General features: G+C 34.6%; 5 protein-coding genes and 1 long non-coding RNA gene across 23 annotated transcripts in view; 2 read left to right on the top strand and 4 right to left on the bottom strand.

Annotated features, from left to right (window-relative positions):
• Window positions 1-1,021, top strand: part of LOC135122908 (tensin-1) — a 395,140-nt gene extending 394,119 nt beyond the window's left edge. For all 16 annotated transcript variants that reach the window (XM_064047412.1, XM_064047407.1, XM_064047405.1 and 13 more), the window contains one exon: window positions 47-1,021. In XM_064047412.1, the coding sequence (XP_063903482.1) occupies window positions 47-206 (160 nt within the window). In that variant the 3' untranslated portion in view covers window positions 207-1,021. The remainder of the gene's footprint in view (window positions 1-46) is intronic.
• Window positions 1,022-8,682: 7,661 nt separating this feature from the next.
• On the bottom strand, window positions 8,683-9,433 carry LOC135120357 (drosulfakinins). Its single transcript, XM_064044663.1, has 3 exons — window positions 9,399-9,433; window positions 8,993-9,204; window positions 8,683-8,941 (listed from the first exon to the last, which is right to left on the bottom strand). The coding sequence occupies exons 2-3, from the start codon at window positions 9,201-9,203 to the stop codon at window positions 8,805-8,807; spliced, it is 348 nt and encodes a 115-aa protein (XP_063900733.1). The 5' UTR covers window position 9,204; window positions 9,399-9,433; the 3' UTR covers window positions 8,683-8,804.
• An 852-nt stretch (window positions 9,434-10,285) lies between these two features.
• On the top strand, window positions 10,286-11,667 carry LOC135122906 (coiled-coil domain-containing protein 89-like). Its single transcript, XM_064047399.1, has 6 exons — window positions 10,286-10,408; window positions 10,459-10,665; window positions 10,842-11,007; window positions 11,056-11,226; window positions 11,272-11,363; window positions 11,410-11,667. The coding sequence occupies exons 1-6, from the start codon at window positions 10,286-10,288 to the stop codon at window positions 11,620-11,622; spliced, it is 972 nt and encodes a 323-aa protein (XP_063903469.1). The 3' UTR covers window positions 11,623-11,667.
• On the bottom strand, window positions 11,632-19,937 carry LOC135122905 (uncharacterized protein). Of its 3 annotated transcripts, none has more exons than XM_064047395.1 (15): window positions 19,721-19,937; window positions 19,121-19,622; window positions 18,833-19,070; window positions 18,604-18,778; window positions 18,229-18,554; window positions 18,130-18,172; window positions 17,766-18,078; window positions 17,633-17,714; window positions 13,166-13,756; window positions 13,007-13,115; window positions 12,802-12,961; window positions 12,559-12,753; window positions 12,296-12,513; window positions 11,999-12,235; window positions 11,632-11,949 (listed from the first exon to the last, which is right to left on the bottom strand). In XM_064047395.1, the coding sequence occupies exons 2-15, from the start codon at window positions 19,542-19,544 to the stop codon at window positions 11,728-11,730; spliced, it is 3,333 nt and encodes a 1,110-aa protein (XP_063903465.1). In that variant the 5' UTR covers window positions 19,545-19,622; window positions 19,721-19,937; the 3' UTR covers window positions 11,632-11,727. The 3 variants fall into 3 exon arrangements, with proteins under 3 accessions (XP_063903465.1, XP_063903466.1, XP_063903467.1); XM_064047396.1 differs by having other exon boundaries at window positions 19,121-19,605; XM_064047397.1 differs by having other exon boundaries at window positions 17,769-18,078; window positions 19,121-19,937.
• Window positions 19,938-20,154: 217 nt separating this feature from the next.
• On the bottom strand, window positions 20,155-20,978 carry LOC135120346 (protein Dr1). Its single transcript, XM_064044654.1, has 2 exons — window positions 20,609-20,978; window positions 20,155-20,557 (listed from the first exon to the last, which is right to left on the bottom strand). The coding sequence occupies exons 1-2, from the start codon at window positions 20,847-20,849 to the stop codon at window positions 20,286-20,288; spliced, it is 513 nt and encodes a 170-aa protein (XP_063900724.1). The 5' UTR covers window positions 20,850-20,978; the 3' UTR covers window positions 20,155-20,285.
• A 2,329-nt stretch (window positions 20,979-23,307) lies between these two features.
• LOC135122916 (uncharacterized) lies at window positions 23,308-24,250 on the bottom strand. Its single transcript, XR_010279487.1, has 2 exons — window positions 23,516-24,250; window positions 23,308-23,453 (listed from the first exon to the last, which is right to left on the bottom strand). It is a non-coding gene; the product is annotated as an uncharacterized LOC135122916 (long non-coding RNA).

Below are 24,250 nucleotides of genomic sequence, written 5' to 3'. Positions count from 1 at the left end.
TCTTTATTTCTTGGTTTTGTTCGTTCTAACAGCCGCTTTTTTCCAGTCGGGTCTTCGGATTCATTGCGAGAAAACCCAACGTGAGTAATCCCGACAATCAGTGCCATTTGTTCGCTGAATTAGAACCCGAACAACCAGCTGTAGCAATTGCGAACTTCGTAAATAAAGTTCTTACGTCGAGTGGCATTAAGCCCAACATTGTGTAATTTTACGCCAGTTTTTCAAGGAGGAGTAAATATCACATCACATTTTGTAGTTAAATTATCACACAGTATTGGAAAATACTTAAAAGGTTTCGTAATACTTCCAAAAGAATGCCGCTAAATTTCATTAACTAGTCTTTATTTCATAATTTGCGTAGCCCTAAGTTTATATCTTTCAAGTAATTTATATTTAATATGATATATTGTAAATATATGTTAAGTAACACTAAGTGTGCCTGCCTTATTTTATTTTTTAAACATTTTTTTTAATTTGAAAGTGAAGTGCTTTAAATATTGTGAATATTTGCATGTTCACTAACTTTACACGAAACATTCTACTGAGCCTTGATTTTGTTATGAAAAATTAACAAAAAGTGTTAGCGAAATCGAATTTCAAGTAAATAATTATTTGCAAGGTATCGGTGGAGTATTTTTTATTTTATACTTTGCTGTGAATGACAAATAATTATTTTGTTTTTTCATCTTCATTTTCCCCCATTTCACGCTAACAATGTAACTTTATCAAAATATTAGAAAGCAGGGTAACGAGATCCTAAATTGTAAAAATTATTTAGAGTTAATTTAGAGTCCATATATAAATAACAAAGCTTATTACGCGATAATAACAATAGTTTTAAAAGAAAATGTGCCCCATCGGGTCCTCGAGCATTCTATTTTCGGTTCTTGTTGTAATAGTACAAAGATAGTTTAACTCATCAAAATGTCCTAATCAAATCTAAAGATAAATCAAAATGCCATACTATTGTAAAAGATATAACAGATTGTATCTAGAACGAAATAGAAATACTAATATTAAATTTGTGGTTTGTATTTATTTACCTTCCCCAAAATCCCTCCTATGTACGCATGTTCAGTGGTACTGTAACACTGTTCTCCCTAGATGCGGTTGTGCAAGTAACCGAAGTAAGTGACGCGGAAAGCATATTATAATAATTTTTGATATACGTGGTTATTACAATGGAAGTAACTAAATGATCAAAATTTGAAGTGAATCAAACGGTCATTATGCAAGGAAACATCAATAGTATGTAGGACCTTCACGGTCTGTTACGCACTCAGTAACACGTCTGCTGAGGTGTAGCATCTCAGGGTACCTGTACCTCATGATGAGAGTCCCCGAGAGTTTATGGATCTGGACATCGAGGTCACAAAGACAACAGATTGACGCAGTTTTGTTCCAAGGATGCCAATGTTGCTCTGGCTACATGTGGTTGCGCATTGTCTTGTTGCAAAAGAGTATTTCGCAGAGTCCTAAGGTAGGGTAGAATATGAGCTCCCACTACTTCATGGATATAACGCTGGGCCGTCATATTGCTTCTGATAAAAAGCAGAGGAGACCGACTTCCATAGGCAACTGCTCCCCATACCATAATCCCAACTGTGCAGTGCACATGCCTTTCACCACGTCGCCTTCGTACCCTTGCCCGGCATCACGCATCCTCAAACAGAATCTGGATTCGTCACTAAAGACGCCTGAAATCCATTCCTGGTTTCCGTGCAGTCGTTCTCTACTCCACTAAGCCCATGCCGAAAGCTCCAGGGAATGAATTGGAGTCGCGGAATACGAATGTACCTGGAGGCTTGTCGGTTACCTTGACGTTCACGAGTGAAGGGTAACACGAAATGAGGACGATATGAGATCAGTCCAAAACTTCAAATTCGGCGATAAACGGTACGCATACCAGCGAGCCTTCCATGTTCTGTGACCCACTGGTTCGCAATCGCTCTTGTGGAAGTAAAGTGGTCCCTTAGAGGCAAAAGTCTAAGACGTGTGGCCCTGACTCTGCTTGTTCGGCCTTTTTGCGCCCATAGTTGACAACAACGCACCACAGTTTCTAGATTTCTGTTGATCCTAGTCTAGTAGCGATATCTCTAAAGAAACAACCGGCTTCTGTTAAACCCACTATTCACCCTCTCCAAATGCGGTCATTTGCTAGGAATTTGCTTGTCTTCTCACTCTAGGCATAATGGGCAGCTCAAACAACGTCTCAAAAAATACACTTTGTGACAATTACCGACCTATAAATGAGGATAAAATAGAAACAAAAGTTACAAATCGATGCAAATATTTGAATATTACAAATTTGAACAAACAAAAAAAGAAAGAAATCGTCAATAAAGTAACTGGATGCAGTGAATGTGTATCACCGCGCCCCCGCTACGCGATTTCGTGATTCTGATTAAAGTTAAAAACTCCAGAATTTTGACGATAGCAAAAAATCAAGATTAATTACGTCGTGACAACAAATCCACACCACACGTAAAACATATGAAATAAACACAACGTGGCACATATTAGTACAGTCAAAATTAAAATAATAATTGGGGAATAAATGTTCAAACTCAAGCTGTGCGAAAATAATTAAATTGAACCTAGCCTTGTTTCTTGTTTTACATGAACATTTTCTGTTATTGTTGTTAGGGGCAGCTGGAACCATCTGAAAATGGGAAATATCCAAAGGTGCACCCAAATTTTACATACTTTTAAATGAAGTCAAAATTTTCCCGCGCTGGTTCAGCAAGTCCTATTTGTCCATGATCACGGAACTCCAAGATACTTTCAGATTACTTTAAAAACAAAACCCACAAGGATCCCAAAGTTCTTTCAAACTTCTTCACAAACCAGACACAGGAGCTCCCTGAGATTCTTTTAAACTAAGTTCAAAAATAAAACCCAAGGAGTCCCCAAGATTTTTTCAAATTACTTCAAAAACAAGACCCACATGGGGTCCCAAAGATTCTTTCAAACCACTTCAAAATCAAAACACAAGTGGTCAGATTCTTTCAAATTGCTTCAAAATTAGTACAGAGAAAGATCCTCAAGATTCTTTCAAATACCAGTAGCTGTGGTATGTACACCAGAATCAAATTTTATACGTTTTTAAATGAAGTAAAATTTCCTCTTTCAAGCGCCCCTGATTGTTGATAAATTGTAATAGAATCAGGAGCAGTAAAAACCCTGTAGTGACCGAATCTGAATCAAAATTTAGCGCTGAAATTAATTAACAGCGGCTCGAAATCACATTTGAATAATTTGAATTTGAAAAAAAAAATCAATTAAAAAAATCGTTAAACATAGGCAACCACGTGCACGTTAACGCTTTTTGGGCAGTTGATAGCTCGCTGGGGGATTTTAGTTGGAGGGTTGGTGGGTGACAAGATGGCAGTATGGCGAAAGCATGGTGAAAGCGTCATTGTTGGTTTGGTTTCATGAGAACATGGTGAAAAGACGCCATAAGTTAGCTAGGTTTAATTAGTTGGCTGGGTAGTTAATAAAAGGGAGGAAGCCTTTGTTTAACGACAATTAATCGTATAATCGTAACGACGACAACACCACCGTTTTCCCCAACACGTGCAGCCAATTCTTGCGGCTTTCTAATCTGAAAAAGTGCTCATTTTCGACCGACGCTTTACACGCTGTAAATTTGTTTTATTGTTTGTAAATTTACCGATCAGGTTAGGATTTTAATCGTTAACTGGTTCAACACAATTTAACAGACATTAGATTTGTTTAGACAAACACTTACTAGGAGATTTCATGAAATTCAATTATTCAGGATAACCCCCTTTGTTTACACAGTTATGAATAAAGTTTCTAGATGCATATACTTAATATTATCTGATATTACAACAGTTAATTTGTCACACAAGATCGCTAATAGTTCATTAGCGTCAGTTAAATCAATCTAACGTTGCCCCACTCTGGGAAAAGACCGTAAAAGTAAAAAGCGGAATTCATAATACCGTGGACTGGCGGGGGATTAAAATAATTTCTTCCCTTAGGCAGTTATCATCGTTATCATCATTACATTACCGAGGCATTTCCTCGCAACGTTAAAGATTACATCACCGAGACCTATTTCCTGGCGACGTTAAAGATTACATCACCGAGGCATTTCCTCGCAACGTGGAAGATCACACCGCCGAGTCTTTTCCTCACAACGTGGAAAATTACATAACCGAGGCATTTCCCCGCAACGTGGAAAATTACATCACCGAGACGCTTATTCCTCACAACGCTCACCGGATATTTTTGAATTTTGTCGTGTCCATCCGTGTTATTATCGGTGGCCAAGCATGGACACTAACAAAATTATTTATTTGAGTGTAGGCCCATTTCCTTGGAAATGGATAGCTAAATTGCAATCAGGGAGAGGTAATAAGTAAAATGTAGTCTTCATTTAACAAGTATATTAAATCTAAATTCAAACAGAATTAATGGTAAAAATTGTAAGTCCCAGACAAAGATTAAATATAAATACATTCTTAAGGCTACGAAACCGAAAATCGACATTTTTTATTTTTATTTTTTTTTATTTTATTTGATTACGTTCCCCAACAGGCCAGAGGCCCAATTACAGGGGAACGGGGGACATACACAACACCCAGAGCCGGGCGGGAATCGAACCCACGACCCAGGGTGTAGCGGGCCAGCACGAAACTACCTAACCCACCCGGGTCCATTTGACGCATCCGCTAAATAATCCCTACCTACTTGATAAAACAAAACTAAAAGAGTTACTATTCACTTCAATTAAATATATGGTAATCAACCGTTACTACAAAAGGCCAAATATCAATGTCCCCTTAAAGCTAAGTAAAACGAAAACGTTATTTGAAATATCCGTTAAATATTGTTTCCTTATCCCTGATTAAGAAAATATTAGCATAACACTTAAATTAATTGGCAGTAAAAATTACAAGTATGACGTTAAACTGACATGGACATATGAGGTCCAATTTGCAAATGGTACTTTTCACAAGGATCATTCCCTATTATCCTAAGTCGCAGTAATAAAATTTGGAATGATTAGCATTTCCATAAACAAATTAAAAAGAATAAAAGAAACTGTTCAAAATCATGGAAGGACGTTTCCGGACCTTAGAGCAAAAATAACAATTCAAAATACTACATATTTCTGAAATGCGCGATTATTATTCATTAACTACGGGGTGTCTTAAAGCTTTTATTAAGGTACACGGGTTATCCGGAAATCCCCCCAAGATTCGTCAAAATTCCGAGATTCACATTAAAACAGGGACCGCAGAGTACAATGACCGCTTTCGTTATCTTCATCATTTTGTTAATGGCGTTTGCATTTAAGCGACAGACTAGTAACCCATCTCTCAGATAATTCCTCAGTTCTTAGATGATAAACGTTCGCCCTTTCGATGACAGTAATGGACCATTCCCCAATTTAACAAGTTAAATTTTCCGTATAATGACGGAGGTTCAGGTTAATCACACATCAGTCGATTATCGAAGAAGGCACAGAAGCAAGATAACACATGCATGACGGTTTAAATTTAGATTCTTTCACTTACAAAAAACCATGGAACTTTTCTAAGTCTTCCTTCGCAATTTCGGGCAAGGAACTATCAGCTGGACAAGGCTTCAGCACGGCTCTACTTGGGTATCGATCGTCGTAGGTACTTCTCGTCTTCGTGGCACACTGGATTCGACTTCTTCGACTTCTTTGATTTCCTCTCGATTTTGCGCCCTTTTATACTGCGTTGTTCTCATTAATTATGTCTTTGGTGGCATCTTTATGAGTGCACGTGTTGCATCGTGGTATCCGTATTTGGGTCAGTTGATAAGAATTCAATCCTTTTGGGCTTTATTTAGAGGTTTTATAAGTCTTAGTTTCGTTGTTCCGAGAATTTCGTCAGACTGATAAGTCGCAAAATAGATTGATGGTAATGCGTGAGATTTGGTTTGTTTTATGTTTCTTTTATCTTGCGTTGCGTTATTGTGTAACGCCTTTGGTAGTTAATTTGATGTGATTTATTTGGTGTTGGTTCCTCTGTGCTTTTAATTGAATGTCGTTAGAATCACGTGCCAACTTTGTGGATTCTTCTTTGTCTTGTTATCATGTTAACGTCACATGCTGTCGCCATCTTGGCACTTTTGCTTGGGTGTGGTATTTAGCTAGGGTTGACTGAGTGAGTACTTCTCAATGGTGTGCGAATATAGGTTTGCAATTATCTGGTGGTTGGGTAATACATACGCGATTGGACATGCGCAATTTGCTTATTTTTTGCGAATATGCGAATTTAGTCTTTGAGTTAGAAAATTATGTTCTGAAGTTTCTTATTGCGGTTTTTTTTTGCGGTTTCCCTTCAAGGGTGGACCGTCACAATTTGTTTATCATGTGTTTTGTTTGGAGTAAACAGTGCACGAGATAAACCGTCAAAACAAATTGTTTTAAGTAACCAATTGCTTGGATCATGGCATAGTCTAACATCATATAAATTCTTTGTTTGAATCGTTGATAAAGTGTGGCATAATTGAACATAATGTAAACTCTTTGTTGGAATCGTTGATAAAGTGTGCCAAATATTAATCTCATCTAAATTTGTTAGCTTTGCAATATCTACCTCATACAATTTTTCTCTATTTCACAATTTTAACTTCAGTAATTTCTTTGTTGCATAATTTAAATTGAACGTACCACAGTTTCTAACCTCACGCAATATTTTTGTCTGTACAAGTTTTATATCACACCAGATCTGTTGTTTTTATAAATCTTTGCTAGTTTTTTTTTTATGTAAATATTTTGTTGATGAATGTTTCCATCATATAAATGATCTGATCTCCAATCTTATTCTCAAATAAGAATTATTTGTTGTTTAAAATTTCCCAAGATTGTATGGCGAATTTAAATGTTGTTTATAGCCCTTTTGAAATTTTGACACTTGTGCAATTGTAGTTTAATTTCAGAGTTATAAGAATTGAACATATAAATGGAATTGAGGTTAAATAACACAGAAACACGTGGCAGAAGCGGAGGGCGCGGTTCCTAGTCGAGCTGGCGGAATTTATAGCGCCATCTGCACAAACGATGTAGGCTCTGTGTCAGGGGAACGGTCTGGACGACTTGACGCTGTCAGCTTATCTGAAACCCTGACTTCCAACCACGAGTTTTGCGATCGTAACGGCCTGGGTAGCACACCTAAATGACGAACATGCCCGTCATTTAGGTGTGCTGTGCGATAGAACAGAATCACCGTCGCAGTGGAAAAACAGCCACGGCCAGGAGCCCCAAACTCCGCTCGCGCTACAACGCCCCTATGGGTATTTTTGTTGTGCATAATTTTAAATTTGTCGCCACACGTCCGTAAGAACTTGTGTATTTGCATCCAGTTACTTTACTTCAGATTTTGCTTTGGTTTTATTAAATTTGTGATTTTCAAATATTTGCATTGATTCAGAACGTTTAATTTAATAACCGCAGGCAGCTTTTTTTTTCTTTTCTTTTTGTTAGTGGAGGAATAAATAATTTTGTGTCCTCCACAAATTTGGTGTTTTTATTTTGCGGTACTTTTCCAACCTTGGGGTCACCATTTGCATCTGAACGCACCTCGCCATTTTTCAAAAACACAACAAGGGTTCCCTTTTGTCAGACGATCACAACGAAGGGCAAATTTTGAATTTTCGATTTTTTTTCACATGTCAATTTAAGGCGGGATGTTTGGATTATCACAACCCTAACACGCACTGTGAATTTACGAAATAATGAACACAAATAAGACGCCTTGACGAATAATCAAATATTTCAGATTAGAAAATCATTAATAAACTGATATTACACTAATTACGCTCGTACGAGAGAGACAGTGGCTTCGAGTGTGATTCATTTTTGTTTAAACAATTGCCCTTTTAAAAAATTAAAACTAAATTTAACCTATCCTCAAGAAATGACGCTGCCGCGCCAAAACAGAATCACGTCATCTTTTAATTCTATCTGCGCTGTATATATTCTGATTCCCCTATCCTAACTCGAGGTTTTAAAATTTAAACCATGAATTTTTTTAAATTTAAAAATCAGAACATCACAGTGTAATAATAGCAAAATAAAAGCTACAATGTGCAAAAAAATTGGTTCAATAAAAATATATTAATTAAAAAAAAATGTTTCAAGAGATCGTAAATATCGAAGAAGAGCATTCGAACAAGAAAATCCAATTCTAAATCTCAAGATCATCGTGCTGAACACCGGAGATCGTGTAATAAAACTACCAACAGCGGCGTTTCAAATTTTGTTTTCAGTTTAGAGATTAGAAAGTACGATCCATAATTATAAATGAAAATGGATATGAAGTTTATAGCATGAGGGAATCTGTTTTACACTCAATTCCTTCAAAGATATTTTCCTACTGACCCGTACTGAACATATCACTGCAGCTGCTATTCTTCAGCTATATCCTTGTAATTTACAACCAAATTGAACACTTTGTATTTTACACTAAAACCCAAATATTTCTTTATCTTTATTCGCTTCCTAACAGAATTCTTCTATTCTGGCTCTAGTTCTGGACCAACTTTTAAGCGATTTATTTGCTTATATTGTAAGATAAATTGTAATCGAGTCGTTCTATCTGTACCAAATTCAGTGTAAAATTAACATCAAATAAAGTATTAAAACAAAATACATTAATGGTGAATTAAACGACACAATTTTTGATGCAAAATTTATTTACCAGCCCTTTGTTATTTATTAATAATCACATGTTTTACATGTTCTACGTCTCTTATTCTACACATTTACTACAAGTAACCAGGAACCAAGCTTCTCAAAACTATTCGCTTCCACTTCGTCCAAATCTCATATGACCATAATCATCGAATGTTTCTTCACCTCTTTTGCCAAACCGCAAATGGCCATAGTCGTCAGAAGTTTGCCTTTTCGACAATTCAAAGAGATCATCATCGTCAACTAAAAAAAATTGTCACAAAACCCCCTTACAATAGTAACCCAGAAACTCACCTATAAATTCGCCAAAGGGTTCAGGTTTAATTCGCGCATATTGACCTGAGCCCCTAGAACCCAATCTTGCGAAAGGTCTTCCTCTTGTTCTATGCGCCTCTAAATTGTTAACATTTCCTGGGGCAGCAGAAGCGTTATGAAATTGGTGTATGAAAAGGAGGTAGATGCTTGAAAGGAGGAATATTCCGGTAAATACACTCTTCATACCCATCCTGAAAATGTGAATCAAACTTTAGTTGTAGATATAGTGTCAACGAAGCCTAAATTTTGGCTTCTATCGTCGAGGAGGCTGTGACTATTGTAGTAAAACTGTCAAAACTAAAATTCTGTTGGTTAAAAGCAGGTGATTTTAGCTAGGTAATTGTTCAAAATAATTTCTAATAAGTGCAACTTTTGCCATATTTACCTCTAAACTTAGCTTTCGAACACTACACAAACACTGCACCACCACAGCGGTTTCTGTTTACTTTTATACGAAACTGCTACAATAACATTTTAAAATTCCATATGCGTTCTGATTAAGCCAATAACGAGGAAAATTTCATAAAATCCCACTAGTCTTCTGATTAAAATGTCGATACTTACTTAACAAGACAAACTTCGTTATGTGGCATGTAAAGCTCAAACACCACATGAATAATAACCAACGACGCGCTTAACGGTATTGAAAAATCTATATCTACTCTAAAAATGGTTTTATTTGGTTTATTTACATCGAAAATTACTGACAAAATTAATCACAACCACTCCTTTTTCTTCTTGTGGTCCTTCTTCTGCTTGTCGTAGGTGTTCAGGACTGCCGGAATAATGGGTTTAGACTTTTCTTCTTGCTTCTTCTCCCGCTTTTTTCGAAAGCTGTGCAGACTTAAGCGGCGCCAAATTTTATCTTCTTTCTTTTCCTCGTTGTTAACATTCTTCTCGTCGTCTTTTAATTGTTGATGTTTTATTCCATCTTCACTCACAAGGAAGGGGTCTGTTTCGTTTCTAGCTACTTTTTTTCCAGTAAACAGAGATATCACAGTCAACGACAGTTTATAAGAATGCGATCGGTAATTGAAATTGCACTGATTCTTTAGCCAAGACTCCATAATACAATTTTTAACACTTGTCAAGTCGTGTTAACGGGAGACACTGAGAAAATGCAATTATAACGCGAAAATTGACAGGCGCACTGCAGTGCCTTAATCAGATTATGTAAATTCCAATAACATTTAATATCTCGCTTCTTGAATGGCTTCAAGCTCAATATTATGTAACCCGTTATATTTTAAAAATGTATATTTTTTTTAAGAAATGGACTATTTAAGTGAAATCGCTAAATTGCGAGAGAAGATAAATCAAAGCAGTAATGGACTTGATTTGGACAAAAGGGAACAGTTACATAGGGAAGTCTGCAATGAGCTTGCTTTTAAAAGGGTAGGTAATTAATCATAGTATAAAAGCACCAAATTAATTAATTTCCGTAGGATCAAGTGTCTCATTTGAAAACAGAACTCCAAGACGCAAATTCAAAAATTTTCGAACTGAACAGGGAACTTGAAGTCACCAAATCGCTCTTGAAGGAATCAGAATTCACTCTCAAATTAGCGCTGAAGAAATCGTCCTCACTGGAGGACAAACTGAAAGAAATGAATGAATCTTACACGAATTTAAAATTAAAAGAAGAAATGAAGGTAAAAGCACGATTCAAATTGTGTGAGATCAGTGAATAGGCAAGTATTGTAATGACGTCATCAAAAATAAATAAATATATAGGTATAAACAGAAAAATTCATAACATAACAGTGTATTGCCTATTCAGTGACAGCTTGTATATTTTTCACTAAACACTGTGTCATACACATTACAGCTTTCCGAAATACAGATTCTTAGCGACAATATTCAAAAAATGGCACTTGAAAACCATCAACTATCCCGAGAAGCTGAAGAAGTTAAAGACAAACTTCGATATTCTCGTGCCTTTCAAGATGAATTGGAAGTCAGACAAACTAAAATTAATTCAACAATTGCGAAAAGTAAAGAGTAAGCTTGCAGATGCATTGGTATTTGACTTTATTTTCTAGTAAGTAAAAGTGCTGAACAATTAGAACAAGAACATCTACGGGTAAAAGAATTAGAAGACAAGCTCGAAAATTCGGGGAAATTTCACAATTTAAGTCAACTACTTATGAAAGAAAACGAGAAGCTGAAAAAAGAGAATTCCAAACTGGAAAACACGGTGATTGAAAATATTGGTAAGTTGTATAATTTGCTGCCAAAAAATCTATGTTGAATTTCAGCGAAGTATCAGCGATTATACAAATTAATTAAGGAGCAGAAAGTGGTAAATATGCAACACGAGAACATCATGAACAAAATCAAATATTTACAGGTAATTATGATCACGTACTTTGTAACAAACTTAAGTCTGGTTTTAGAAGGAAAGCCAGTGCAAAAATCTTCAAGAAAAGAATTTCAATAACGAACAAATTAATAGTGCGCTGACCGCAACCCTAAACAAGGAAATCGAAACCAACGCCCGTTTAATTCACCAAAATGAAGAATACGAAGCCCGCATTCAACAACTAGAGAAGAAAATCAACAGTAAAGTGATCAAGGATGAACATGTTGACGTAATCGAAGTTGAATAAACCCAAAACAACAATTACTTCGTTTTAATTACAAAATAAATTACAATAACCTATACATGTATGTATATATAAAAAAAATAAAATGTACATCGGTAAATTTAAAATTCATTTAACTTGGTGGTCGCCTTTTAGAAACTCCATCCAACTGATTCTTACAAAACCGGCTTGATAACCAGTGGCGTAATACAGACTTGCCTGCCGATTCGGATTGAACACAATTTTATTTACTGTTGTTAAAGGGTACCGATTGGGGGCGGTAACCCCATACACCTTGGACAAAGCAGTCAATTGTTTGGCTGCACTTTTTGGAAAATCGTCGTAGGAATTCTAAAAGTAACAATTACTTAAGGCATTCATGCGTTCTAAAATTAATTACCATTTTATTATCACAAAACAATAGAGCGTACTTTTCCGCAGCTTCATCGTATATAATTGGTTCGTTTGCGAATAATTTGTCGCAATTAACATCTGCCTTAATCTTTGATAGTTTACTACTACCAGTTGACATTTTTTTGGTAGATAAGGTATGTAAAGTCTTCTTTCTGAGCGCGTCGTCTTCAAGTCGATCTTTAGGTGGCTTGTTCTTTTCAAGCAAACAAGTGTAACCAAACAGCTGGAAATAAATCAAAATATTATCTAGTGTACAGTTAATTTAAAAAAAAAAACCTATTACCATTCTTTTACTTTTTAACGTTTTATGGTGTTCCGAAAAATTCAACAACTGGTGTGGAAAGACAGCTATAATTTCGCCTACAGAGTTCGCATGTACGATACCATTCAGCCAATCGCTTCCCGATACCGCAGAAATGGTGGCATGTGAACAAGTCATCGTTACATTCGGATCACTTAAATAATCCCGTACTTGCTTCAAAATCGCAGACACATACGAAGCTAAAACAAAGAATTACATCTGCCGGTGTCACAGTAATCACTTACTTGCAGTTGAGCCTTCGTCACACGCTATACCATAGCATAACCAGTTCGTAAACCAAAAACCATCAGTAACAATATTTTTTTTATTGCTGCATATTGGATAACTGTAATTTTCCAAATCCCAGACACTTACCCTTCGGTCGAAAGATCCCGTCAGCAACCATTTACAGCCACCACTGAGGTGGTGGAGCGCTAAAACTTGAAACCCATCTTAATAACAGATAAGTCACACTTAGCAGAACTTACTAGTAATGGCGTGCGCATGCGCTTGGAAGCACTTACTAGGCAAAACGCACGGAACACCGTCGGAATCCTTGAATTTCAAAATAAAGGAAGTACTTTTTATGTTAAAAAGTGCCACAAAACCGTTTGTGTAACCGACACAAAGGTATTGGTGACCCGCGGCCTGAAAAACTAAATCATTTTACGAACTTGTCTTAGTTACACTTACTTTGCTCCACGATATTTTGGTTGGGTAATACTTGAGTCCACCTAATCGTGGGTTTTCGTTTCGTTGTAATAACAATTTCATCACAGGCTTTGGCTTATAAAATAAACCCCTGAAATATTTTTAGTGTAGTTACAACTCAATTTTTAAAAACCGTCTTACATTTGACATTTCTGCAAAAATGGAATGGCATAAATATATACAATTGAATCCGATCCAGTTACAGCCAGAAGTCCCATACGGTCGCCCTTGTAACATCCCGAAGGACACCACTCCATGTGCCACACCGGCCCATGATCATGCGCCAAACAAAAAATCATCTCTGGTTCCTGCAGCGAGTACTCCTTATTTTGAAGATTCCCAAAATTCCAGAATTGGATGGCCGACTCTACGTGAAAATTTTCGGAAGTGGGGAACTTGTCGTCCGGTGAATTAAGTACGGAGACGGCTAGGACTTGATTTTCGCTTTCTTGTAAGTATGGGGTTGGTACCCATGCTAGCGCGGATATCGGACCACCGCAGAATAGGGTGATTTTGTTGTCGTGTACTTCGGATTCAAATAAATTGTATTTTCTAAATTCGTACTTATTGCCTAGTGGGTTTATGAAAGAAGTGACGAAAGTACGGGCCACGTGACAGGATTCGTTTAATTTTGGTAGATATTTTATCGCTTGGTCGCGTGGTAGGAAATTCCAGCTGGGTTTAACGATACCCAGTTCCTCCAAGTGGTAGTCCGAGAAATTCTCTTCACAGCTACAAGGTAATTGATGTTTAAGGCTTATTTGATCTGATTTGGTTCCATCTTATGGGGAACATCATTGTGGTTTCAGGAGTTGCATTTTAAAAATATGAGATGTATCGCTTTAAAAAAAATATATTTCAAATTAACAAACTTAATTCCAGGGGGCTTCATAATTTATAATCATGTCTATTATGCATTTCTTAATAAAAAAATATGTATAAACTTGACCAATTTTATTAATAGTTATTAATATGAAGTCAATGAAGAAAATGAAAGCTGAAGAGAGCATAAAAACAGTTAAATAACTGGAAACATGTTTCATCATCTGAACAGGCAAAAACGTATTAATTTTCAAACGTTTCATTCAAAGATTTCGAATTGTGTCTTTTTCAAATTGTCAATATTCGTCAGTTTTTTCGATTGCTTACTTTATTAGATTAATGTGTTAATAAAAAATACTGCTTCCCATTTAAAATCTACCCGCAATAAATTTTTTCACTATTTTTGCGTGTGGTAGTACATACACTATAGTAGAAACGGTATTGTTTCTGTTTCTGTCTTCGTCCAACACAGGAACGCCACTTCTAAAATCATAGAAATGCGGGCAGTCTTCACCTGCGTACAGTGTATCCGACGAAGACAGAAACATAAACATACGACATGTTGGAATTGTTAGTTATACAACATCTTGCCAAAAAAGAATTCTGTGTGTTGAGATTTAGATAGAACGTAGTAATCTGCTTCGGATTTCAATAATGAAAATGTCGAACAAAAAAATTTGTAGTCATAATTGTAGCACGACTAATAAAGATTCTTGTAATTTTCTAAATTAATATAGAGCTATTTAATTCAGATCAGGTCAGGTCGATTCTTGTAATTTTCTAAATTAATGTAAATCTATTTAATTCAGGTCATTTATCATAATTATTTCAGTTATTTCAATAAATTAATGCTTGTTATTATTTTTATCCAAAACGTCTTAATTTTGTAAGTTTGTGTGCAATAATAAACTCTACAATTTGTGGTTAAAAAATTTAACCATTTGACAATTTTTTTTTTTAAATTACCTCGGATTTACAAATAACTGATATTTTATAGTTTCGTTTATCATTTCGAAATTCGAAATAGAGCTAATACCTTAATTACAAGAACTTATGTTAATATTTTGCATGGATTATTATTATCACTAAGCCTATACGCTCCTCGATATTTCATTAATTCTAGTTCTAGTTTTAATACCAAGAAAAAGACTAAAATTGTATGTTTTTTTAAATCCCATAACCTACAGTTATTTTCAACTATACACAATGTAATATCGTATTAGCGAATTGAAAGAAAAAAATGCTTTCCCCCCTATCTTTTTTCGAATTTTCGATTTTCTGATTTCTCGGATTTTCCTTTTTTCGAGTATATGATTGATCGAATTTCCGATATTTCCATATTCGAATTTTCAATTTGTTTCCTTTTCGATTTCTCGATTTTTTCAATTTTCGATTTTTGGTGTTTTGAATTATCGATTTTTCAATTTTACATTTCGATTTTTTGATTTCTCGAATTTTCGGTTTTCGAATTTTCAATCGATATTTCCATTTTATATTACAATTTTTCATGTTTTCCTTTCCTTTATTTTTTCGTTTATTCAATCTTTTAAATTTTCAAACTTCGACTTTCTGCTTTTTCAAATTTTCAATTTTGCAATTTTTGGATTTCCACTTATCCGATTGTTCGATTTCCTTCATTTTCAACATGTCGATTTTACAAAACATTTCGTTTTCCCAATTTTGCAGTTTTTCAATTTTTAAGTTTCTGAACTTTAATCTTTCGATTTTTCAATTTTTCGTTTCTTCAATTCTTCAAGTTCTTGATTTCAAATTTTTGGATTTTTAAAAATTTTCGTTTTATATTTTTTCGTTTCTTTATTTTTGATTTTTCAATTTTTTCATTTTTTTATTCGAAAAGTTGAAAAATCGAAGAACTGAAAATTCAAAAATTTAAAAATTGAAAAATTGAAAAAAGTGGAAAATCGAACAATTGCAAATCGAAGAACAGAGGAAATGAAAAATTGATACACTTAGAACTAAAAATCGAAAAAATTAATAAGTAGAAAAGTGAAACAAAAAACGAATTGAAGCGAAAAATTGGAAAACCCAAAAATTGTACAATCGAAAAAATATAGAATTGTGAAGTCGAAAAACTGTAACACTGAAAAATTAAAAACCGAAATATTTAAAAATTGAATAAACTCTGAGATCATAGATTAAAGAAAAGTGAAAAATTTTGAAAATCACAATTATTATTACATATTTACAATAAAAGAAAAATTGCAAATCAAAAATTGAAGAAACGAAAAATCGAATTGAAAAATGAAAATTGAATAAATGAAAAACATTTTATATTATATTTTGCCCTTTTTTTCTTAATATACATGGTCTTTTTTCCACACCAAAAATATGTTCAAATCAGTAAATTTTTGTAAGGAAATTTTGATTTTGCAATTACGCTCCATTCCATGTTTCCTTAAAAAACCATTTTTAACATGTTTTAAGTTGCTCGTTGTGAAAATAAGACTACTTGTATGTATTAAGAAAAAAAGAGCAAAATATAAGCCCCACCCACCCGCCCTGTCTCGACTGTCATGTTTTTTTTATTCATCGTGAGCCGGAAAGCGAAACGTAATTGCAAAATTCTTATTTTTCGACTAAAAATTACCTTCTGAAACATGTTTTTAAGTAATCGCGTTGTTTAAATAAAACTATACCGGGTGTCCCAACGTAAATGTTCCACTCAAATATCTCAATTATTTTAAAACATAAAAATTTGAAGTTTGGAATGTTATATACGTGATACAATCTATTAAAGGAGTAGACTATTATTAGCTTTAGTTTCATCGGAAATAACATCAAGTTTTTTTTCTAAATCTAAAAGAGTACAGTTTGTAATATTACAAAAGCGAGCTTTTTTTTCACTTTTCAATGATAGATGACTCGGTATAATAGTATTTATCTAGAAGCTTTAAAACGCTTGTGAATTTAAAATATCTAAAAGTTAACAAACAGAAAACTTGAAAAATCCAAACATTCAAAAATTTCAGATTAGAAAAGAAAAATTATAAAATTAGGACATTGAAAAACAGAAAACTTGAAAAAATAAAGAAAAAAAAGAAACGAAAAATTGCAAATTGAAAAATTGCAAAACCTAAAAGTTCAAACTTCCAAGTTGAAAATTCAAAAAACTGAGAAAGTAAAAAATTACAAATCTAAAAATTGAAGAAACGAAAAACTAAACTCGAAAAAATTGAAAAATCGAAATAATAAATAAACTGAGCTCAATAACATACAACGAAACGAAAATCCCCCCCTTAATGTCAATTTTAAGCGAGCATTTTAGAGAATTTATAAAAACAAGTAATTTAAAGATTAGTAAATACGGTAACTTCAAGGAACTACGTTGTAGTTGTTATGTAAACAATGTTTTCAAACATTCTGTGTTGTTACACATTCTATAGTTACCGTTCTTGTAACAGTAAAAAATGCATTTAATATTTGTGGAAAAATTATTTGCTTCAAAATTAAGACCAAGTTTACTTTGATTGCTATAAATTTTCGCCGAGAATCAACAATTTTAATACGAAAATCGTGTGCTCTGATTTTAATGCAGTATTTCCTTTGTCATTAAATAATACGCTTACTAATAATACTTAGTCACGTTTTATGAACAGACTGGCAACAATTCTATAAATAGTGGGACAATATTACTGATTTTAGATTAACGTTACGCAATCAAAATAATGCAATTAATGTGTTTAAAAAACGCTCAATATAAACAGGCGCTAAATTATGAGACAATCCAGGTTTCCAATATTACACAAACATTTTACGTATACTTACAATTTAAAAGTCCATTCAAAAGCAAACGGAAATAAGACTTTGTCCAATTTCTTAACTGAGCAACGCATAAACGAGGGTAATTCTAAAGGGAAAATATTTTTTTTAAAGAAAATAAAAATACGCATATACGTACTACTGCTCTCTTTTTCTGTAAAACTGGGATCGCGGTCGTCATCCTTTTCCACAGAGATTTCATGACTGAACTCCACATGATAAATAATTTCTTCTAATGTTCCTGATACTGTCAAACATCTTTTGCAAACAAAACCCTCTGAAAGTTTTTCTGTACACTCCTCCATATGTTTTATTGCATCCTCTATATTAGTAGTAATACAATTACAACTAAATTTACATTCAAAGAACTTAGTTTCATCTAATTCTTTTTGCATCAGCGTCCTGGCAAACTCCTGAGACCCTAAATCCAAATTTCTGGTAAAATATTTTTCCTAGAAATTCACAAATCATCAGTTGCTACAATCCAAACTAAACCAACTTACTGTATCATCATTTTTAGTAACCGTTTCTATGATCCTCATTGCTCTAAAAACAAACACCTAAGATTATTTCTATTTTTGTTCACACTACAACATAATTACTTTTTTGCTGCACTTCTTTTAGAAGCTAGAGGTTTATTTAGGTCGTTATTTGACTTATCAGAGCCATTCTTCACCTTTTCTGACCCTTCAGAATGTAGCATTTTCATATGAGTACTCATACTCACAGGCAACATTTTGCGGCCGCAAATTTCACATGCAATTTTCACAGATTCTAACTGCTCTTCAGACTTTAAACATTGTGACCGATGGGATAAAAATCCTACCACGGATTTTTTTACTTTGCCGCATTTATCACAATACAAAGGTTTTTTCTTTTTGTACAACATATGTAAAGTGTGCATGACAAAAGATTGATCATTTAGATCCTAAAAAAAAGGTTGAGGATTTTAATTTTAAAAAAGATGCTTTTTTTACCAGGGGGGAGTCACCAACTCGCCAGGCTAAATTGTTATGGTATCTTTGCTTGTGATGGGTCCACAGGCTTTTGTCCATTGAGGAATTGCAGATTGCACATGTGACAGTACTCACAGAACTATCATCCATTTCTTCATCATTTATGGTATTATATTTTTTAGATTTCCTATATGCTCTGAGTATAAAAAATTAATTTAGTTTGTTATTAATTTGGTGTGTTAAGTCTCACCTTTTACCATTTTTACTAGAATTTGTTTCACTATTATTTACTTTAGTTGTACTATCTTGAGCTGGGTTTTCATCCGTATTAAACAGATTGAATAATGTATTCATCATTTTTACAGTTTCTCCTGTGTAGTTGTATTTTTTATCTTTACTTGGAGTGCTTGTGGTTGCTTCAGAATTTAAGGTGGTGTAATCAAAACTAGCGTTTGCATCTGCTGATAAATTAGTTGCTTCAGTAGGTACTAAAAAAAAATCTGGAATATTTTTTTCATTTACTATAGTTTACTCTTACCATCTTGAAGGGAACCATTTGCAATAGTGCTTGTTTCACTTTGTTCTGAAACATTTTCTTCCACTTTAGTTTGAACCACTGTGTTTTCTAGCGGCAACACATCTGCGTCTTCATTCAAACTATCACTTTTTTCAATTTTTCTTTTTTTATTTTGTTCGAAATTTTCTAGATTGTAATAAGTGATTTGTTTTTCTAGTGATACTTGAAAATCCAAATTATCTGGATTAGCTAGCTCGTAATAATTCACTTTTTTTCGTGGACGTCCCCTTCTTGATACAGTTTCTTCTACAGGGAGCATATCAATCACTTCCTCCACCTGACGAAGAGCCATTTCCGATTTTCTCTTTCTTCCCCGTTTTTTGGGGGCTGGCACCTGTACTTCTGGCATTTTTTCCGGTTCTTGTGCTTCAGGAACGTCCGACATTGTTTGATATTTCAAAAAAAAGTTACTTTAAAATAATCATCTGTTTTCTTCAACTTGAATTCTGTACTATGCAAAAACCTGTATTACGTAAGCGGAGTTTTAATTCATAAATAACCAGTCAAAGAGTATTCTCATATTTCCTTTATGAATTAATCGAAAATACGATATTTACTTACGCACGAGTTTTTCTCATAACCTCCAACCCGATGCAGTCATTAGGAAAGCACTTTTTTCCATGGGGCCGGATTTACATTCTATGTACTTTTTTTTCACTCTAGACACAACGCGAGTTATTTAGGAATCAATAAAAACACTTTTGGGTTTCAATTATGGCTAAATGAAAAATATTAACATTTCAGAAATTCTACCGTGACAGAACGTTACGCTACCTTTTGACATTTGGTCTTGAACAAAGTGCAATGGGTGTTACCAATCGCACAAATATTTAAAAACTAAATCATTTTAATTTTATTGATCCGAAAACCCGGGACCAGCGAAATAAGAAATGAAATACGAGATACATCAACAGTCTTGGGATAAACACCAGAAATTTAAATAAAACGCACTTTTTGTTTGTAACAATTAGGTACAATTGAAAAAAAAACTGGTGTAAAAATAGTGTCAATTATTTATTATTAACTTTACAATATTGTACAAAGCCTTTTTATAGCATCTCCAATTTGTACAAAACAGTTGTAATATAGTCCCTAAAACAATAACAAATTAGATATCATAGTCGAATCATTCATAGTCATCATCATTATTAGGCAGCGCCGAAGCCTGAGCTTGTGCAGCCGCCTGTAGCTGTTCCCACTGCTGTTGCTCCGCGAACGCCTGCTCTTGTCTAGCTCTCGCAAACAATTCCTGTTGCTGCCGCAACAACTCCTCTTCCGGAATTCCCAAGTTTTCCAGTCTTGTGCTTTGTCGCCGACGTTTAGCTGCAACGGCTTTGCAGTCTTTTAATACGGCTTCAGCTTCAGTCTGGTAGTCGCCGAACCCTAATTTTTCTAAAGCTGCAAAAATAATGCTACATAGTGAGAAATTTTTGTCAGAGTATTACCTACCCATTAGCACGTGTTCAGCGTTTATTGTTTTTTTATGCAGCTGGTTACATATTTCGTTTGCTTCCGAGCTTAGTAAGTGTATGAATTCGGTGCAACAGTTGAGGATTAATTCTCTTGCTTCGTTAGCAATTCGAACTGAGGGAACCAGTTCTTTTATCATTTTATTAATGCTCGCTCTGGGTAAGGTTAGTTCATCGTCTTCTGTGTTGGTTAAACCTGTGGGGTTGTTTTGGGTTGACATCTTTGTACTTTGAGAATATTTTTTATCACTGTATTTACAAACAAAGATCTGGTAGCCTATAACCTAAAATGTTTCACTTTACACGTCAAATTGCCCAATCTCGGCTGGATTTCAAGGACGACGGTTGACGTAAGCCCCATTTTCTCTCGTTTGGAGCGAGGAGTGCGTTATGAAAACGAAAACAGGTAGTTCGGTTTGGGTACGTTCGGAATATTCGGCTAGAGAATGTAATGTTAATTTTATTAATTTATTTAATTCGTTTACTACGAATATCCAGTGCCTAATGCTGTTTGAGATTTTTTGTCAGGTTAGCAACATATTTAAATTTTTTTGATGCCCTACATGTTTTTACCTGAAACAGAAATTTTGAGTACCAAATAAATAGCTGCCAAAAATTGACAACTGTGAACTGACATGTTATATTGCTGTCAGCATGGTGGACTCTTCTTGCACCATGGGTGTCAGTCATTCAAAATTACCACCACCAAAATTCACATCAATCCTCAACAGTCACCAAAATTTGAAAATTTTACTTTGATATTATTAATCTGGTTATCATTTTTTCTGTAATTAATTTCGCAAAATGTTTACATTTCTAAAACTTCGAATAAAAGCAACAAATTTTGCTTACTTTTTTTTTAAAGCCCTAGAGTACGAAGAAATAGGTATCTCGTTTCGGTCTATCTGTCTATCTAACCGTCTGTCTGTCTGTCTGTCTGTCTGTCTGTCTGTCTGTCTGTCTGTCTGTCTGTCTGTCTGTCTGTCTGTCTATCTGTCTGCCGTCTGTTCGGATTTTTATTGCAGGCCCTTAAATCCGTAATACATAACTGCTTTTGTCAGCGGAGCATAAAAATTTGTATAAAAATTTGTGATTAGTTCATAATTTATACAATTTCTTTTCAGTCACTTACGTTTTGGTAAAGAAGTTAATTGTCTCTTTTTTTCGTAATTATTACTAATATCACGCAGTAACGTTTTTTCCTATTTTCACAAAAATCAATAAAAACGTCTTCAAGTTGGCAGTGGATGAAAAAGATGTGTTTTTCAAGCTCTGCTACTAACGACGGGACTGAGAATAAAGATGGATACAAATTCGACGCCCACTAGAGAACCATTTTTCTTTACGACTTGGTGAAGAAATATATGCAGGAAAAGTACTGAAGAATGTACTAATATTTACTAGTTATCAAAAAAGTACTATTCTTAGAACGACATCATTTCACATTAAAATTTTTGAAACTATTGTGATAACCGAAATATCCCGCCTTCAGTTGACATGTGGAAAAAAAATGTAAACCCGCGAAAAACTCAAAAATTCAAAATTTGGCCTAGGCTGTGATCGTCTGACAAAATGTTGGAAAAGTAGCGGTTAAAACACAAAATATATGAATGACACAAAATCCTCCTTATTCCTCCACTGACAAAAAAAAGCCTGCGACCAAAATGTGCCGGTTGAAGACACCTCTTAATGCTCAGCTACAAGAAAAAACTTTGAATGACTTTGAATGAAAACAAATTAAACGTTCTGAATGAATGCAAATATTTGAATATTACAAATTTAATAAAAACAAATAAAAATCTAAATTAAAGTAACTGGATGCAAATGCACAGGTTATTACGGGCGTATGGCGGCAAATTTAAAATTACGGAGGTCAACAAGAGGACAAAATTTTAATAAAAAACTATACAGCGACAGCGGCACCAGAACGCTATAAGAGTGTGGTGAACGAACTATGTCAATTTCATTCTAGAGCAGAACAAAAATACCCATAGGGGGCGTTGTAGCACGAGCGGAGTTTGGGGCTCCTGGTCGTGGCTGTTCTCCTACCCACGACGGTGACTCTATCTATCGCAAAGATTGCCGCAAAGCACATCTCCATTACGAACTTGGCAAACTTGCGGTTGGGTCCTGGCTATCACGAAGCCGACAGCGTCACCACCGCCCCTAACTTCTATTAGCCAATAACACGTGACGTCACGCTGTGGCGGGAACTCAGCGTTTGACAAGCGCCGTGAAACTCCATAAGTGACAATGTTAACATTTTCGCATTTTATTTAAAAGTGTGGGTATTTCTCTAGAAAATAAACACGTGAATAGCTTCTTTCATATCTTTTCTGTGTATCAGGGTGCTTTTTTGGCGATTTGAGTTTAAAAATACATAATAAAAATAAAAATACAGAACGCTGTTTTGGTCTGAATTCCTCGTCACCCAAAATACATTCGTGTGTTTTAAGCGGTAAATCGGAAATTAATATTTTCGTTTGAGGTTAATGTGACGGGTTTAAGTGAAGGTGTGTAATTTGTTTTTAAAGTATGGATAATTTAAGTGATTATGCACGATGTCTTTCCGTCAAAGAGAAAAGCGGATATGTACAAAAGTTAAACAATTTAAACGGCGTAGATCCTTATATAATGAGTGCAAGTGATTTTAATTTGTGTTTAGACGATGTTTGTGCATTCAAAAGTCTAGAGGCATTTATTCAGTTTTCTCTATTTTTGTCTTTCAACATTACAAGTATTACGAGTGGATTTATTTTGATATCCTAAATTTTGTGATGGAACATAATCAGGATGGTCCACATCCGACAAATCTGCAGGTTTACCTAAAAGAGCACCAATGTAGTAATTTATTAAAAACTGTAAATCTAATAGGTAGTTACTGTACCAAAATAAAATGATCTGAACAAACATAGGAATACTTTACTTTGGCTTCGTTAAATCCACTCGTTTCAAGGCTTTTAACCAAAGCTTCCGCCTTTTTCCCCATCCTGTATATATTTACCTTTATTGTTGCTAATTGCTGGGAAAGGAAAATAAAATTTGTCCGCATTTCTGATGCTTCGATTCGCGCAACCTACAACAGCACAAAATTTAGGCATTTTCTCCTAAAATACAAAATACTATAATATTAAGATGCTAGTGTATTTAAAAAAACATTGATGTACATTAACAAAGAATTAATTTGCAAAACAAATAATATAAGATGCAGCGAAGTTAACCTGTACATCACATTGGAAAACATTATTTTTTAAGCATAGTCAAACGTTATGGTGCGTTTTACAAATATCTACACAGTCTAGAAACTGTAACAAACTTTCCAAACTATAAAAACACAGTTGACACGTTCTCAAATTTAAATGAATTCCGAAAATATTAGCATTGACTCTTATGAGAAAACAGGCTAGTTGTCAAACGCTGCCATCTTGATGACCTCGGATGACGTCAGTGTATTTGGCTAATTCTAAACTTGCATCCTTTGTGCAGATGGCGCGATAAATGCCGCCAACTCGACTAGGAACCGCGCACTCCGCTTCTGCCACGCGTTCCTGTGTTATGTAACCTCAATTCAATTTAAGTGTTCGATTTCTATAACTCTGACATTAAACTACGACTGAACAAG

Source organism: Zophobas morio, unplaced genomic scaffold, assembly GCF_036711695.1.
Source record: "Zophobas morio isolate AGI-343-1 ecotype UQ-CSIRO unplaced genomic scaffold, CSIRO_AGI_Zmor_V1 ptg000005l, whole genome shotgun sequence".
Classification (NCBI taxonomy): domain Eukaryota; kingdom Metazoa; phylum Arthropoda; class Insecta; order Coleoptera; family Tenebrionidae; genus Zophobas; species Zophobas morio.
This window is presented reverse-complemented; position numbering and strand designations above follow the sequence as displayed.